General features: G+C 33.2%; 2 protein-coding genes across 2 annotated transcripts; both read left to right on the plus strand.

Moving 5' to 3' along the window:
* Positions 1–3916: 3916 nt before the first annotated feature.
* Positions 3917–8041, plus strand: LOC145799646 (TMV resistance protein N-like). Its single transcript, XM_082889249.1, has 3 exons — positions 3917–4855; positions 5403–6276; positions 7647–8041. Exons 1-3 carry the CDS (start codon positions 3917–3919, stop codon positions 8039–8041), a joined length of 2208 nt encoding a protein of 735 aa, XP_082745375.1.
* A 4279-nt stretch (positions 8042–12320) lies between these two features.
* On the plus strand, positions 12321–14923 carry LOC114258867 (PKS-NRPS hybrid synthetase cheA-like). Its single transcript, XM_082889250.1, has 4 exons — positions 12321–13131; positions 13216–13393; positions 13473–14691; positions 14777–14923. The coding sequence occupies exons 1-4, from the start codon at positions 12321–12323 to the stop codon at positions 14921–14923; spliced, it is 2355 nt and encodes a 784-aa protein (XP_082745376.1).
* The last annotated feature ends 699 nt before the right edge of the window (positions 14924–15622 follow it).

Raw genomic sequence — 15622 nt, forward strand, 5'->3', positions numbered from 1 at the left:
AAGTTTGAGAAAAGTACCTTTTTGGACTTAGTTTTCAAATTAGCAGTCTTGTGCTAGTTCTGTAAGTTTCAGCAACTTACATTGGTCCCTTCCGAGGTGTTTGAGATGTTTCCCAGGACTTCTCATGACTGTTACACAATTTTGGCCCCCGATGACCTATTTTCAAACTTAAGTGTGAAAAAAGTGCATTTTTTGACTTAGTTTTCAAACTAGAAGCCCCATGCTAGTTCCGTAAGTTTTCACAACTTACATTGGTCCTTTCCGAGGTGTTTGTGGTGTTCCCCAGGCCTTCTCGTGACTGTTAAACAATTTTGGCCCGCTGATGGCCTATTTTCAAGCTTAAGTCTGAAAAAAAGTTCATTTTTCGACTTAGTTTTTAAACTGGGAGTCCCGTACTTATTCCATAAGTTTCCACAACTTACATTGCTCCCTCATGAGATGTTTGAAGTGTTCCCAGGGCCTTCTCATGACTATTATATGATTTTGGCTCCCGATGGCCTATTTTCAACCTTAAGTGTGAAAAAAGTGCATTTTTCGACTTAGTTTTCAAATCGGGAGTCCTGTGCCAGTTTCGTAAATTTTCACAACTTACATTGCTCCCTCCCAAGGTGTTTGAGGTGTTCATTGGGCCTTTTTGTGATTGTTATGGGATTTTGGCCCCCGATGGCCTATTTTAACCTTAAGTGTGAAAAAAATGCGTTTTTTGACTTAGTTTTCAAACCGGGAGTCTCGTGTTGGTTCTGTTAGTTTTGACAACTTACATTGGTCCTTCCCGAGGTGTTTAAGTTGTTCCCGGGGCTTTGTTGTGACTCTTACAAGATTTTGGCCCCCCGATGGCCTATTTTCAACCTTAAGTGTGAAAAACTACATTTTTTGACTTAGTTTTCAAATCGGAAGTTAGTTCCGTAACTTTCCACAACTTACAATGCTCCCTCCCGAGGTATTTGAGGTATTCTCCAAGCCTTCTCGTGACTGTTACACAGTTTTGGACCCCGATGGACTATTTTCAAGCTTAAGTGTGAAAAAAATGTCTTTTTTCACTTAGTTTTCAAACTGGGAGTCCCACGCTAGTTCTATAAATTTCCACAACTTACATCGGTCCCCGTTGAGGTGTTCGCGGTGTTCCCCGGGCCTTCTCGTGACTGTTAACTGATTTTGGCCCACTTAAGTTAAAAACAAATAGTGGTCTAAGATATTTTGTTTAAGTTATTTTGTACCATGCAACAAAATAGCGAAGCCTAAACCTAAGCCTAACCTAAGCCTAAGACCTTGAGCTATAACCTAAGCCTAAGACCTTGAGCTATAACCTAAGCTGAGGCTGCAACTGTGGCTTGAGTTGTGCCTTGAATTTGTTGAACTGTGTGTTAATCCTCTTCATTTTGCTTTACTTTTCATTTTCATAGGAATATGTCATATCAAACCTCAGCACAATAGTTTTCGTACCAATATGTGCGCCTTTCTTTTCAGTCGTACAACATGATAAGAGAGGTTTGAAACATAGGGACACGAGCATTTTGAGATAAAGGAACCAAACTCTGTCAACTTTAATAGCGTAGTCATAAGTTAAGTCCTTGTCCCAATGTTTATGTCCCTTTTTTCACGCCTCTCTCTTAACTATACAACATGTTAAGAGAGGTTTAGAGATATAAGAATTTATGGACAAAGTAACCAAACTCACCCTAACAATGTCCCGACTTGTATGGCACAAGTCTCACAACTATGGAATCACTCTTTTGTCACAATGGGAGGTAATTTTGACACATCTGATATGTTCTATTTGATTTATAGGAATGAGATAGAATGAAATTGAATGGAATATAATGATCATTCTTTAAACTCTACTATTGAATGATCATTTAATTTGATAACTGTTGATTACAATTGTAATGTATTTTTTATTATTTTTTTAATCAATTAAACATGAGAATAAACATTTTAATAGAATGATCATTTCATTCCAATGAATTAAACACTACCTAAAAAAGTTGTGTAGAAAAATGTTTGCTTCCTGCATAACTTCCTATTTTAATGGCAGTTGCATCGGGATTTTAATCGTCAATTTGTTTATAAAATAAAAAATAGTCTAAAAACCACGTATCAACAGTGAAAGATTGAGTTCTAGAGAGAGAGGGACAAGAGCTTCAATCTTTAGGTGATTCCGGGCCAAGTTTCGATGATGATCCGACAACCTTTTTCACACTTTTAAAATGTGGATTTACACTTCTAGAATGTAGATCTAGTCTTTTTATGTTAGGAATAGGGAGTATTGTGATATTCCCTTTGTTTCCTACATAGATTTTTAGTTTTCGGCAATATGATTAGGGAATATGACCGGCTTGTTGAAGCCGTAGCACATGTCAAGATCATGATAGAGGCGGAGGAGACGAGGCAAAAACTAAAGAGGTCAGGTTATATGAAGTCCCCTTTTTTAGGGAAATTTGGCCATAAACCCATCTTATCTTCATTTTCTTGTTAAAAAAATAAATTATCCTTTTAAAACCCCCTCATAATTATAAAGTCTTGTATAAAAGACAAAATTTATTATTTAAATATTTTATCTGACTATTATACCCTCAACTAGATCTTCAATTCGATCACAACGATCTCACCACTGTGGTGCTCAGATCTCATATCTCCGCTCTCTCTCTCTCATCTCTTGTTCATCTCAGTCGGTCTCTCTTTCTAACTTCATCGTCTTCCCCCCTCCGCTGTCGCCTTCTTCCTTAGATCGCGTCAGATTTGAGATCTTCACCTCACGTTAGACCTGAGATCTCAATCTTACTTTTCTGTTCAAACACAAAAGTCTTACTTTCTCTTTCCTTATACACATATATATTAATATGTTCAGACTTTTGCTTATGATTTTAGGAATGGAGATGGCGAAGTGAAGGAACATGAGAGTTCAATTATGCCTAGCAGTAGGGTTCAATGCATGATGAATGATTATATGAGTTATGCAAGCTCTGATCTATTTGAGATGGAGAGCATTGGTGTGATTGGGGTTGGAACGTATAGAGAGTGAACAAAAATGCATATCAATTGGCTTTTTTTTTTTCTTTTTTTGTTTATTTGATCATAGATCTAAAAGTAAAATTTGACTTTGGTTCATTCATTTAGTATGTATTTTATTTTTTGTAATAGTAAAATTTTACTCTGGTTAAAAACATGTTGATTTTCTTAACGATATAAAATTTTACTTTGAATCATAATAAATTTTACTTTGATTCAGAGTAAATTTTACTCTGAAATACATTGTGAGAATGGCTTTACTGGAGAGTTGATATATATATATATATATATATATATATATATGTGAGGGTAGTATAGTAAAAGAAACAAGTTTTAAAATGTTAGGGGATTTTGAAAGGATCTATATAATTTTTTTCCTTTTAAAAGACAAATTAGACAGTGAGCACCAAATTCCCCTTTTTATTTTTTTGTTCTTGTACTTTGTTTTTCTTTTAATTTAGCTAGTGAGACTTAAAGCCAGATTTCGGTCAAGGCAAAATAGTTCATTAAGAAATTTGAATTCGAGATGTCGATGCCCCAAAATCACCAAACGAGGTTGGATAGGCACAAAACTTGGCACACACGACTGCCTAGGCACGAGTGACTTGTGGGAGAAGACGGGGCTCAAATCGGGTTCCCGGTTTGGGAGTTAGAGACGGATTTCGATTTAGGCAAACTAGTTCCCGAAAAAATTTGAATTTGAGGTGTTGACGGCCCAAAATCGCCAAACGGCGTCGGTTTGGCATGAAACTCGAAACACACGACCGTCTAAGCATGAGAGACTTGTGGGAGAAGACGAGACTCTAATCGGGTTCCTGGTTTGGGAGTTAGAGCCGGATTTCACTCTAGGCAAACTAGTTCGTTAAGAAACTTGAATTCCAGGTGTTGATGCCCCAAAATCATAAAAATGTGTCAGTTTGGAACGAAACTTGGCACACACGACCGCCCAAGAACGACAGACTTGTCGGAGAAGATGGGGCTCCAATTTGAAGGGAGTTGTTTTCTTGCAAATGTTAGAGAATGTGCAGGACAATTCAATGGTCTATGTCAATTGCAAGAACAACTTCTCTTTGAATTATTAGGGATAAAGAATCTAAAAATTGGCAGTGCTGATAGAGGAATGAATTTGATAAAAGAAAGGCTCCACTCTAAAAGGGTTCTCATTGTTCTTGATGATGTGGATCAATTAACTCAATTAAGTACCTTGGCAGGAAATCGTGATTGGTTTGGTTCAGGAAGTAGAATCATCATAACAACTAGGGATGAGCACTTGTTGAAGGGACTGAAAGTTGATGAGAGATACATGGCTATGGAATTGAATCACGAAGAGTCTCTGCAGCTTTTCAGTTGGCATGCCTTTGGAAAAACCAATCCATTAGAAAATTATGCAGATCTTGCAAATGGTATAGTAAGTTATGCTAGTGGGCTGCCACTAGCTCTTGAAGTTTTGGGTTCTTATTTGTTTGGAAGAAACATGGTAGAATGGAAAAGTGCATTTGATAAATTACAACAAATTCCTCATGAGGAAATTCAGAAAAGACTTAGGATAAGTTTTGATGCACTAGATGATGACAAAATAAAGGATATCTTCCTTGATATTGCTTTCTTTTTCATTGGAATGGACAAAGACGATGCCATTACTATATTGAATGGTTGTGGTTTCTTCGCAGAAATTGGAATTAGTGTTTTGATTAGTAGATGTTTACTGAGAAATAGTGAAAACAATCAGTTGATGATGCATGATCTAGTTAGGGAGATTATTCGTGAAAAATATGCCAAGGAGCCTGAAAAGCGCAGTAGATTGTGGTTTCATGAAGATGTATGCTATGTACTTGAAAAAAACAAGGTAAGAGTTAAATCTTAATTCTTTGGCTTTTTGGGCTAAAATAGTACTAAAATTTAAAATGTCAAATCAAATCCATAATCATTTTATTTTTTCTCTCACAAACATCACATCTTAATTGTATAGTCTTTCTTCCTTCTAATTTTTCATTTTGATTTTAAATATTACTATATTAGGGAACGGAAGCAGTTGAAGGTGTGATCCTGAGAAGATACAATGGAGTAATAAAGCATTTGTTGGGATGCCTAAATTAAGATTGCTTCGAATAAATCGCGTGCACCTCTGTGGAAATTTTGAACATCTATTTGAAGAGTTAAGGTGGCTCTGTTGGCATTACTGCCTATTGGAGTATTTACCATCCAATTTTCATCCAAAGAAACTTGTTATTTTAGACATGCAATTTAGCAAATTTAAAACACTCTGGACAGATGGCAAGGTATGATAACCTCATCAAATTTATTGTTGTTTGGGATTTTGGATAAATTCTTTGGTGGGATCATGATGAAAGAAAATTGTATAATTTTGTATATTTTTTTCTTGGTTTTAACAGCACTTCAAGAGCTTGAAAATTCTAAATCTCAGTAATTCCAAATGCCTAACAAAAAGCCCCATCTTCTGTGCACTATCAATGCTCGAGGAATTACAGCTTGAACGTTGTACAAGTTTAATGGAGCTCCGCGAATCAATCGGACTTCTAGGTAAACTTGTTTACTTGAATTTGAAAGATTGCATGAACCTTAGGTTTCTTCCAGGCAGTATCTGCAAGTTAAAATCTGTTGAACGTCTAAATCTCACTGGTTGCACAAAGCTAGAAGAGTTTCCAGAGCACTTGGGACATATAGAAAGCTTAACAGAGCTTCTTGCAGATGGAACAATCATTAAACAACTACCTTTCTCTATTGGACTACTGAAGAATCTTAGGAGGTTATCGTTGAAGGGATGTAATAGGCAATTCACAACTAAATCCTGGTTTTCTCTTATTTTATCTTGGGTTTTACAGAGAAAAAATGTCCACTCCATAAGATTTTTACCATCCTCTATTTCAAGTTTGTGTTCCTTAACAAAGTTAGATCTCAATTATCGCAATTTGTCTGAAGGAGATTTTCTAGCTGATCTTAGGAGTTTATCCTCATTACGAGTGTTGAATTTAAGCGGAAACAATTTTCGTAGCCTATCACATGGCTTCAATCATCTGTCCAAACTAGAAGACCTTTCGTTGGATAACTGCACAAGTCTTCAATCTATTTCAGATCTTCCTCCTAATTTATGTACAATATATGCTTGTAATTGTTCATCACTTGAAAAAATATCCGATCTACCAAGAAGATTGAAGACTCTAAAAATGTGGTTGAGTAAACACCAATTTCACCATATTCTCTCAAATCTTAATAATGATGGAATGGAAGATCCTCACTGTTTTCAAGGTGCACGAATCATCCCCTCGAACAAGCTCAACAATTTACAAACTCCTCTTCAGGTCTCCCCTCTCTCTCTCTCTCGCTCTCTCTCTCTCAGGAACAACAGTTTAGCAAAAAAAATCTCTCTGAAAATTAAGTGAAATGTGTGAAATCAAATTTATTTTAAATGTTCCCTGTAAAATACCAAAGGAGGAGGATTTCATCCGGTCCAGATTATATGGACTGGAGGACGATGTTTAGGTTTGTGGAATCAATAATGGGGGGTCCATCATGAATTTTGTTTCAATGATTCAATATTTCATTTTAGCAGACACTCTGTGTATTTCATTGACCAAATTTTTTTTTTTTAAATCGATCCGATAATCATAATATTATTCAATTTATCAAATTTGTCATATAAAAAAAAATGGATGACAATTGTATTTTTAAAAATAAATAATATATTTTTGGGTGACAAACACAACAAATTATATAGGTTACAATTATCAGATCGATTTAATTTTCGTGTGAATGAAATAGATGAAGTGCTCAACAAAATGAATAATTTAGATTATAGAAACGGAACCTGTGATGGGTCCAATAGACCTAAACAACACCAATGGACTAGAGAAGAGTTGCCTATTAGATATGGAATATCTTACTCTTATTGAATTTTTTATTCAAATTTTTTTACTTGAATGATGTGACAATAACAATTTTAAAAATAGGATTTACTAGTTTTTTCACCGTTTTTATTACCAGCTACATGCTAATATATTAGATGATTATATATCACATATTTATATCATCAATCTACTTAGAAATATGTCATTTGTTTGCATTAATTTGTTAATAATCATCTTCAAATAAGAGAATTAATCACAAGTATGGTGACACAAAATAATGATAAATAATCGGTCATAAATACCATTTCTCTATGACAATATGTTTTCTCTATGACAATAATCGGAAATAGTTGTTTTCATTTGTTTATCAATAATTATCTGTAAATAAATGAGCCAATTATAAATTTCCATATAGACAATAATACAAAACAATGATAAAAGCATATGTGACATATCTAACATTTCTCTTTTCAAATATAAATAAGCCTTTTAATTCTAAATAATAAAATTAAAACTTGCCACTATATTAATTTGATGCAAAAATAATTTCAAACAAGATTATGAAAAGAGTAGGATTTATCATAAAACAACATGTCTTAATTATATACATCACATGAAAAGAGTAGGATTTATCATAAAATATACAGCTTCACTCTCAAGTTATTCTACTTATATTTTATGTTATTGATTTTGTATCTGCAAATTTATTTTAATTATTTTTGTCTAGCACTCTACTAATTAGAAATTCATATGGCAGCATCTTCATGGCAGGTCCTTATTCACGCGACTATTTCTATTCCGGTGACATCAGCTATATTTTCAGCTATAAAATAACAGGGTCGTCTTCAATATCCTTAGAAGTGCCTATAGTGCGAGGGAAAGACGAATACGTTGCAGGATTCGATGTGGGAGTTGTTTATTATAGAGCTGGGGATGAAGAAGGCTACTCTACAGAACTAGATGATTATCCATACGTCATTATTACTGATAAAATTAATGACATCGATTTTACTTATACCCCAATCTTCTTCGGCATCCCTGAAAGTAGAGGGGATTATGTTTGGAGTAGCGATATAATAGTTGAAGAACATTTTGGGTATGGAATTAAAGGTGGTGAGCAATTCCAAGTTTCTTTCATTATGCAGTCACCTTTTAAAGTAAAGTAGTGTACGATGGATCTGATTCTCCTTCACAACAAAGACGCTTATACAGCCTCTACTGCACCTGCTTTGGATTATGTATGTACTGGAGCTTTACCCCTCCTTCTACAGATGACGAAGGATGATCATGAAAATTGTCACCAAAACATTAATTGTAATTGGGCCATCTCACATTTTCCTCTGAATAAATATGAATAAATTACAAATGCAATCTTTTTAGATAGTACTACAAATACATTTATTTTTTTTGAAATTTGTTTAAAATCTACAATTTTGAAAATTACAAAAACTCATTTGATTATAAATTTTGAAAAGAGAAAACTTATTTGGTTATGAGTTTGAAAAAGAATTTTGAATTGTATTTTGATTTTTTTTTTGGTTGTGTTTCAATTTTTAAAAATTTTCTTATTTTATTTTTATAGGATAAATATTTTTTACTATAAATATTTTTTTTATGTGCATTGTATTTTTTAAAATATTTTAAATATTATTTCTAAATATTTAAAAATTTATTTATTTTATTTTAAATATATAATTTTATTTTTAAAATTGTTTTGGAATAGTTATTTATTTATTTTTTAAATATTTAATTTTTTTAAAATTTAAAAAACTTTGAATCGCCCATATATATTTAAAATTATAAATTATTTGGTCAATACTTAAAAAAAATAATAAAATATTTTTTTGAAAAAAGTAAATAAATAAATAAATAAAATTCTCTTCAAAAATAAAAAAATATATATACATATTTTCAAAAAGTAAAAAATAATTTTAAAAAAATAAATAAATATATATTTTTTAACAAAATAAAATTTTGAAAGAATTTGATTATAAGTTTTAAAAATAATTTTTGAATTGAGTATGGAATTGTATATTTAGTTAGGATAAATTACACTGACACCCTCTGAGATTTTTGTTTAATACAGATTCTAACCTCACATTTGAAAAATTACATTCCTCTCTTTGAGGTTTGTAATGTCATTATAAATTGGCTCTAGATATCTGAAGTCATACACTAAAATTTTCTAAATGACCCTTTCGTCATTTTTCCAACCATTTATTCTTTTTATCATCATGACTATATTATATAATTTTTCATCATTAAATTCTACCTAAACATATTCTTATTGAGAAGTGATATACAAACATAAATTTTATATAAAATTTTCAATCCCAATGATATAGCTTAATAATGATTTTTCATTTTAAAACAAGACAACCATAAATATGATTTATATTTATAACAATATCACTATCACAATATTTTTATGATATTTTTTGTATAAATTTTTATATATAAATATAATTTTTCATTTTTATTTCCACCATCATTTTTCTTTCTTGTTTATTCACCCACATTTATTATAGCATTACCAAATATTGTCATTCACATTTATTACAGTATTATTAAATTTTTATATTTGGTGAATTTAAAAAAAAATTCTCAAATATTATACTTCTTAAGTATATCTAGATTAGGTGTATCTGGAAAAAAAATGCTTAAAATATTAAAAAAATTGAAAAATAAAGAAATTTAATTTTTTGTGTGAGTTAAACCAAAGAAGATGATTGTTATTTCTCTTGAAATGACATGAACAAAATATCAATATTATTTTATATGAATAAAGGTTAAGGAGATAAACATATCATTTTAATCTGATAAGGGTAAATACAATTTTTTAAATATGAGGGAATGATCTGTATTAAACAGAAACCTTAAAGGGGTGTCGGTATAATTTACCCATTTAGTTATAAATTTTAATTTTAAAAAAAAATTAAAATCATGATTTGATTTGGGTTTCAAACCAAATGCTACTCAAATTTGATGGTCAATATTCCACAGTTTTCCACTATGTTTAGAAATCTACGAGATAAAAGAAAAGAAATGATTACATAATTTATAAGAACAAAAAAAGAAATGAAATGAAATGATTATAATTTTTCTCATTCTTGTTTGGATAAATAAGAAATAAAATAAAAGAAATGATTGTAATTTTTCTCTTTCTTGTTTAGTTAGATTTCATAAGAGAAAAGAAAATGAACTGTTTTATATTATATTACCAAAATAACCTTTTTATATTTTGTCAATCATTTTATTTATTTTATTTTTACAGGGCAAAATTGATATTATAAAAATATAAGAATCTGTTAGTTTTTTTCTCTCATAATCTCTCCACTTTTAAAAAGATTGAAAATGAAAATTATAAGAGAAATGAATTTCTCTCAATTTCTCTCTGCTTAAATTATTTATACAAATAAAAAAAAAGGGTATTTACATATCCTGACATGTGTACTTATTGTTTAATAGGTCTTATGAAAAAAATTTATCATAAAAAAAGTCACTAATTATAAGTTTTAGTCACAATTTATAAAAATCATTACAAAAAAAAAAAGTCACTAGTTGCCAATTTTTGGCGATATATATAAAAAATTGTTACAAAAAAATTATGTTTTAGTAATAATTTTATCAAAATTTAATTTTAATAAGACTCGATAAGAATTAAGTCCAACTATTAAAATCAATTGATAATTTACCTTAAAAAAATACACATCTCTCTATTTTTTTTCTCACACTCCAAATCACTCAATCCAAACCTCAGTGTTAGTTGTAGGGATTAAAATAGCAACCAATAAAATAAACCCTCCTCCTTCTTGGGAGCTTCTATATACACACACCTAATTCCCTCAATACACACACTTAATGATATTTAATTTTATTACAATTTTATCCCTAAGTGAAATTACCATTTTAGACACCATTGTTAATTGAAAACATCTCAATGCACACCTTGACATTGTTGCATCGTGTGTGTAGGAGCACTGGTTTGGCATGCTTCTTTGAAAATTGCTTTGGCATTTCTGTAGGATTTTCATTTTTTACAAAGGGCTGTGGCATTTCTGTGGGGAAAATATCATTGTGATGGAGGATTTGTCTTCTGAAAATCAGCAAATAAGTATTCATATGAAGCAAAGCGAAGGAAATGTGAGTTTAATTTTTTTTTTTTTTTTTCGCAGCGTCGTTCGGATAACCAGAGCCGAATTTTGTTATTTTGTTCGGAAATGTACTACCGAAATAATTATGTATTTTCGGAAGTTGATGTCTGAATAAAGTGATAAATTTCGGAAGTTGTTGTCCGAAAAATGTATATAAATTCGGAAATTGTTGTCCGAAAAATGTTAACTTATACAACATTCAACTTCCGAAATTTGAAAAAAAATTCGGACAACTACTTCCGAATGAAGTAAATTTTTTTTTTCCATTTTATATTCCAAATTTGCAAACTGCATACCAAATTTACAGTTTCAAATTGCAAATTAATCTTTATAATGCCATTAAAATTTGTAATGTTATACAAAACATGCAGGAATATGTGTCAACACAAGGAAGTTAGGTTTGCGCGAATTTTGTGTTAAGTGAAATTACCATTTTAGACACCATTGTTAATTGAAAACATCTCAATGCACACCTTGACATTGTTGCATCGTGTGTGTAGGAGCACTGGTTTGGCATGCTTCTTTGAAAATTGCTTTGGCATTTCTGTAGGGTTTTCATTTTTTACAAAGGGTTGTGGCATTTCTGTGGGGAAAATATCATTGTGATGGAGGATTTGTCTTCTGAAAATCAGCAAATAAGTATTCATGTGAAGCAGAGCGAAGGAAATGTGAGTTAAAATTTTTTTTTTTTTTCGCAGCGTCGTTCGGATAACCAGAGCTGAATTTTGTTATTTTGTTCGGAAATGTACTACCGAAATAATTATGTATTTTTGGAAGTTGATGTCCGAATAAAGTGATAAATTTCGGAAGTTGTTGTCCGAAAAATGTTAACTTATACAACATTCAACTTCCGAAATTTGAAAAAAAATTCGGACAACTACTTCCGAATGAAGTAAATTTTTTTTTTCCATTTTATATTCCAAATTTGCAAACTGCATACCAAATTTACAGTTTCAAATTGCAAATTAATCTTTATAATGCCATTAAAAATTTGTAATGTTATACAAAACATGCAGGAATATGTGTCAACTCAAGGAAGTCAGGTTTGCGCGAATTTTGTGTTAGATTACACCACTTATTTCATAACTGAACAGGTTCAGTCTACGAAATTGTAACGATTATGTTTTGAATTTCTTACCAAATGTAAATGTTTGATAATATTTATTTAACTTTGTAGGTATTCAAAAGTAAGGATGAATTGCTCAACTGGGTACGTGAAGTTGGAAAGAGAAATGGTTTGGTCATTGTAATCAAAACATCAGACTATGGTGGAGGGAAAAAAAGACCCAGGATGTATCTTGCTTGTGAGAGGAGTGGCCAATATAGAGCAACAAAGAAGTTAAAACATGATGGCAACAATACATCAAGAATAACCGGTACGAAGAAGTGTGGTTGTCCTTTTGATATGAGGGCTCACAGGTTTACCACATATGATGAATGGACATTGACTGTAGTATGCGGATTGCATAATCATCCACCTGCGGAGCACCTCGAGGGACATTCATATGCGGGGAGGCTATCAAAGGATGAGAAAGCATTGTTAATGGATATGTCAAAGAGCATGGTTCGGCCAAAAGAAATCCTAGTAACCTTGAAACAGCGAGATGCCCTCAATGTAAGCACACTTAAAACCATTTACAATGTACGCCATCGAAACAGGGTGGTACAGAGAGCTGGAAGATCACAGATGCAACACTTATTGGGTGAATTGGCCAAGTATAATTACATTGAGCGCCATCGGTCTGAAGAGTCCACGATGACTGTGACAGACTTGTTTTGGGCACATCCTACCAGTTTGGACTTATTTCGATCTTTCCCACGTATATTAATTATGGATTGCACATATAAAACCAACAGATATCGGCTTCCTCTTCTTGAAATTGTGAGAGTGACATCAACTGAAATGACATTCTCTGTAGCTTTTGCATACTTACAGTATGAGAGGGTCAATAACTATGCGTGGGTGTTAGCCACATTACGTGATGTCATGGATGGGTTTGTTGTGCCAACAGTTATTGTTACTGACAGAGAGCTAGCCTTGATGAATGCCATACAGAAGATATTCCCGAGTGCCAGACATTTATTATGTCGTTGGCATATCAGTAAGAATGTGTTGACCAAATGCAAGAAAATGTTTGAGACATAGCAAAAATGGGAGAAGTTCAACCATGAGTGGAACTTTATAGTGTATTCATCTTCTGAAATTCAATACGAGGAGCGTCTTAAATCATTACTTAAGGAATTCAGTAGTTATCCTGATGCAGTCAAATATGTCATGGATACTTGGTTGGTTCCTTACAAGGACAAATTTGTGGCGGCATGGACAGACACATGTATGCATTGTGGCAATGTTACAACGAACCGGTAACATTACTTTTGTTGAATATGTTATTAATAACTGCCATGTACTTGATTTTAACTTGACTTACATTGAATTGAACAGGGCTGAGAGTGCACATGCAAAACTTAAAAGACAATTGGGTTCATGTCAAGTCTCATTTCAGGCATCATTTGAGAAAATACATAGTCTGCTTGAGTTGCAACACACTGATATCAAGGCTTCATTTGAGAAAAGTCTAACTGTTGTGCAACATCAATTTAAACCTTCTCAATTCAGGGAGCTACAGGGGAATGTGTCTATCTCTGCATTGGAGTATTTGCTTGTCGAGAGTAAGAGAGCCAATTCTATTGGTATTGATGTTGAAGCTTGTGGATGCGTCCTTCGCCACACTCATGGTTTACCTTGCGCCCATGAGATTGCTGACTACATCAGACAAGATCGTCCTATACCACTTGCTACCATACAGTCACAGTGGAGGCAACTTCATATCTCCATATGCAAGAAAGAAGAGGAAACAGAGGTGACTTGTCATGCAGAAGTAGAGTTGTTTGTCAACAAGTTTAATGAAAGTGATAGAACCATGCGATTGGAGCTTTTGAAGAAGTTGAAAGAGATTGTATATCTGGAAAGCACTTTTCTTGTTGAGCCGGAAGTGAAACCCAAAACACGTCATCGGGATCATAAGAAGATCAATGTTTCTACCCGTCGTGACCCGTGTGCATTTGAGTTAGTGCAATCTGGACATGATTCCTTCTCACCTAGGGACACTCAAATCACTACATTAGCTTCTACTCTGCAAACCAAAACGAAGCGACCTGTTAAGGGAAAGGAGAAGGTGAACCCGAAAGGGAAGGCATACATTACTAGAACAGTGAAACCTGGTGCATATGTTGATGCTTTCCCTACTGGGTTAAAACCATATATTAAGTTTGTCAAGGATGTAACTGCAGATGGGAATTGTGGTTTCAGGGCTATAGCTGCTTCAATTGGTCATACAGAAGATGATTGGGCTCAGGTTAGGCGTGACCTATTGGGTGAGCTGCACACACACAAAGAGGAATACATTACACTTTATGGGTCCTATGAAAGGTTTGAAGAATTGACAAGCATATTGTCATACTTTGAAGACAGTCCTGGATACTCACATTGGATGACTATGCCAGACATGGGCCATCTTGTTGCATCGTGCTACAATCTTGTGTTATACCACTTGTCTTTACAGCAATGTCTCACCTTTTTACCTCTTAGAACCGTGCCAGTACCTCAACTTGATAGACGTGAGATTGCCATTGGGTTTGTCAACGGAAATCATTTCGTGCAGGTATAATAGAAACTTATCAATTGCGTTTATGCATGTACAAGAAGTTATGAGGTATGACCACTAAGTCAATTGATATTTGGTGCAGGTTTTGTTGCAGCCAGGCCATCCAGTTCCTCCTATTGCCACTAATTGGAGAAAATACCGTCACCCTTGCGCTGTGGACTGGGATGATGCATATGTGCGTCGCATTCAACATTTCAAGGACATTATTCATGATAATGTAGCTACTTGAGAGACTTTTGATGTTGTTGATGTCGCATGACACATGTATGCATTTGACAATGTTACAATTATGGAAGAAATTAATGGATGTTTTTTTTATGTTGATGTGTTATGTTTTGCAACGTGGATTGAATGTTATCGACCATGGTTACCATTCCATTGTAATAAGAAAATATCATTTACAAAATCAACGACCATTGTTACCATTCCATTCTAATAATAAAAGGTCATTACAATACCATTGTTGCCATTCCATTCTAATAAGAAAATATTAACCACTGTTACCATTACAACAATGTCATCTTACAAAAAACACCAAACAATATTCATCAACTAACAAAATAACATGTAACAACATAGCATGTCACGAATCAGCTGTATGCCTACGCCGAGGCCTACGACTGTATGTCAACGTCGAAGATGGAAAGCGACCTCCAGCAGAACTAGGTCCAGCAGAACTAGGTCCAGCTTCGTCAATGTGCTAACCTTCAAGAACATGTGTCATACTCTCGATAGCCTGGTAAAGTCGATAAGGATGGCGAATCCCCTCCTGATAACCAGCGTCAATAATAGGATGTGAAATCTGCAGTGCATGTGCAATACGCTGCATTTGAAAAGAATATCACATTTTAGGGAACATATCAAAAAAAAAAAAAAGTAAGTTACATATGCATCAGAGAGGATAATAGATTACATCCGCATGTTCGCT

This window comes from Camellia sinensis, chromosome 9 (assembly GCF_055761805.1).
Source record: "Camellia sinensis isolate YWXY chromosome 9, ASM5576180v1, whole genome shotgun sequence".
Classification (NCBI taxonomy): Eukaryota; Viridiplantae; Streptophyta; class Magnoliopsida; order Ericales; family Theaceae; genus Camellia; species Camellia sinensis.

Coding starts and splice junctions, on each gene's coding strand:
- LOC145799646 (XM_082889249.1), top strand. CDS start 3,917: ATGTGTCAGTTTGGAACGAAACTTGGCACACACGACCGCCCAAGAACG. Junction 4,856..5,402: donor ATGTACTTGAAAAAAACAAG/GTAAGAGTTAAA, acceptor TGGTTTTAACAG/CACTTCAAGAGCTTGAAAAT. Junction 6,277..7,646: donor AGATCCTCACTGTTTTCAAG/GTGCACGAATCA, acceptor TCTTCATGGCAG/GTCCTTATTCACGCGACTAT.
- LOC114258867 (XM_082889250.1), top strand. CDS start 12,321: ATGTATCTTGCTTGTGAGAGGAGTGGCCAATATAGAGCAACAAAGAAG. Junction 13,394..13,472: donor GGCAATGTTACAACGAACCG/GTAACATTACTT, acceptor TGAATTGAACAG/GGCTGAGAGTGCACATGCAA. Junction 14,692..14,776: donor ACGGAAATCATTTCGTGCAG/GTATAATAGAAA, acceptor TATTTGGTGCAG/GTTTTGTTGCAGCCAGGCCA.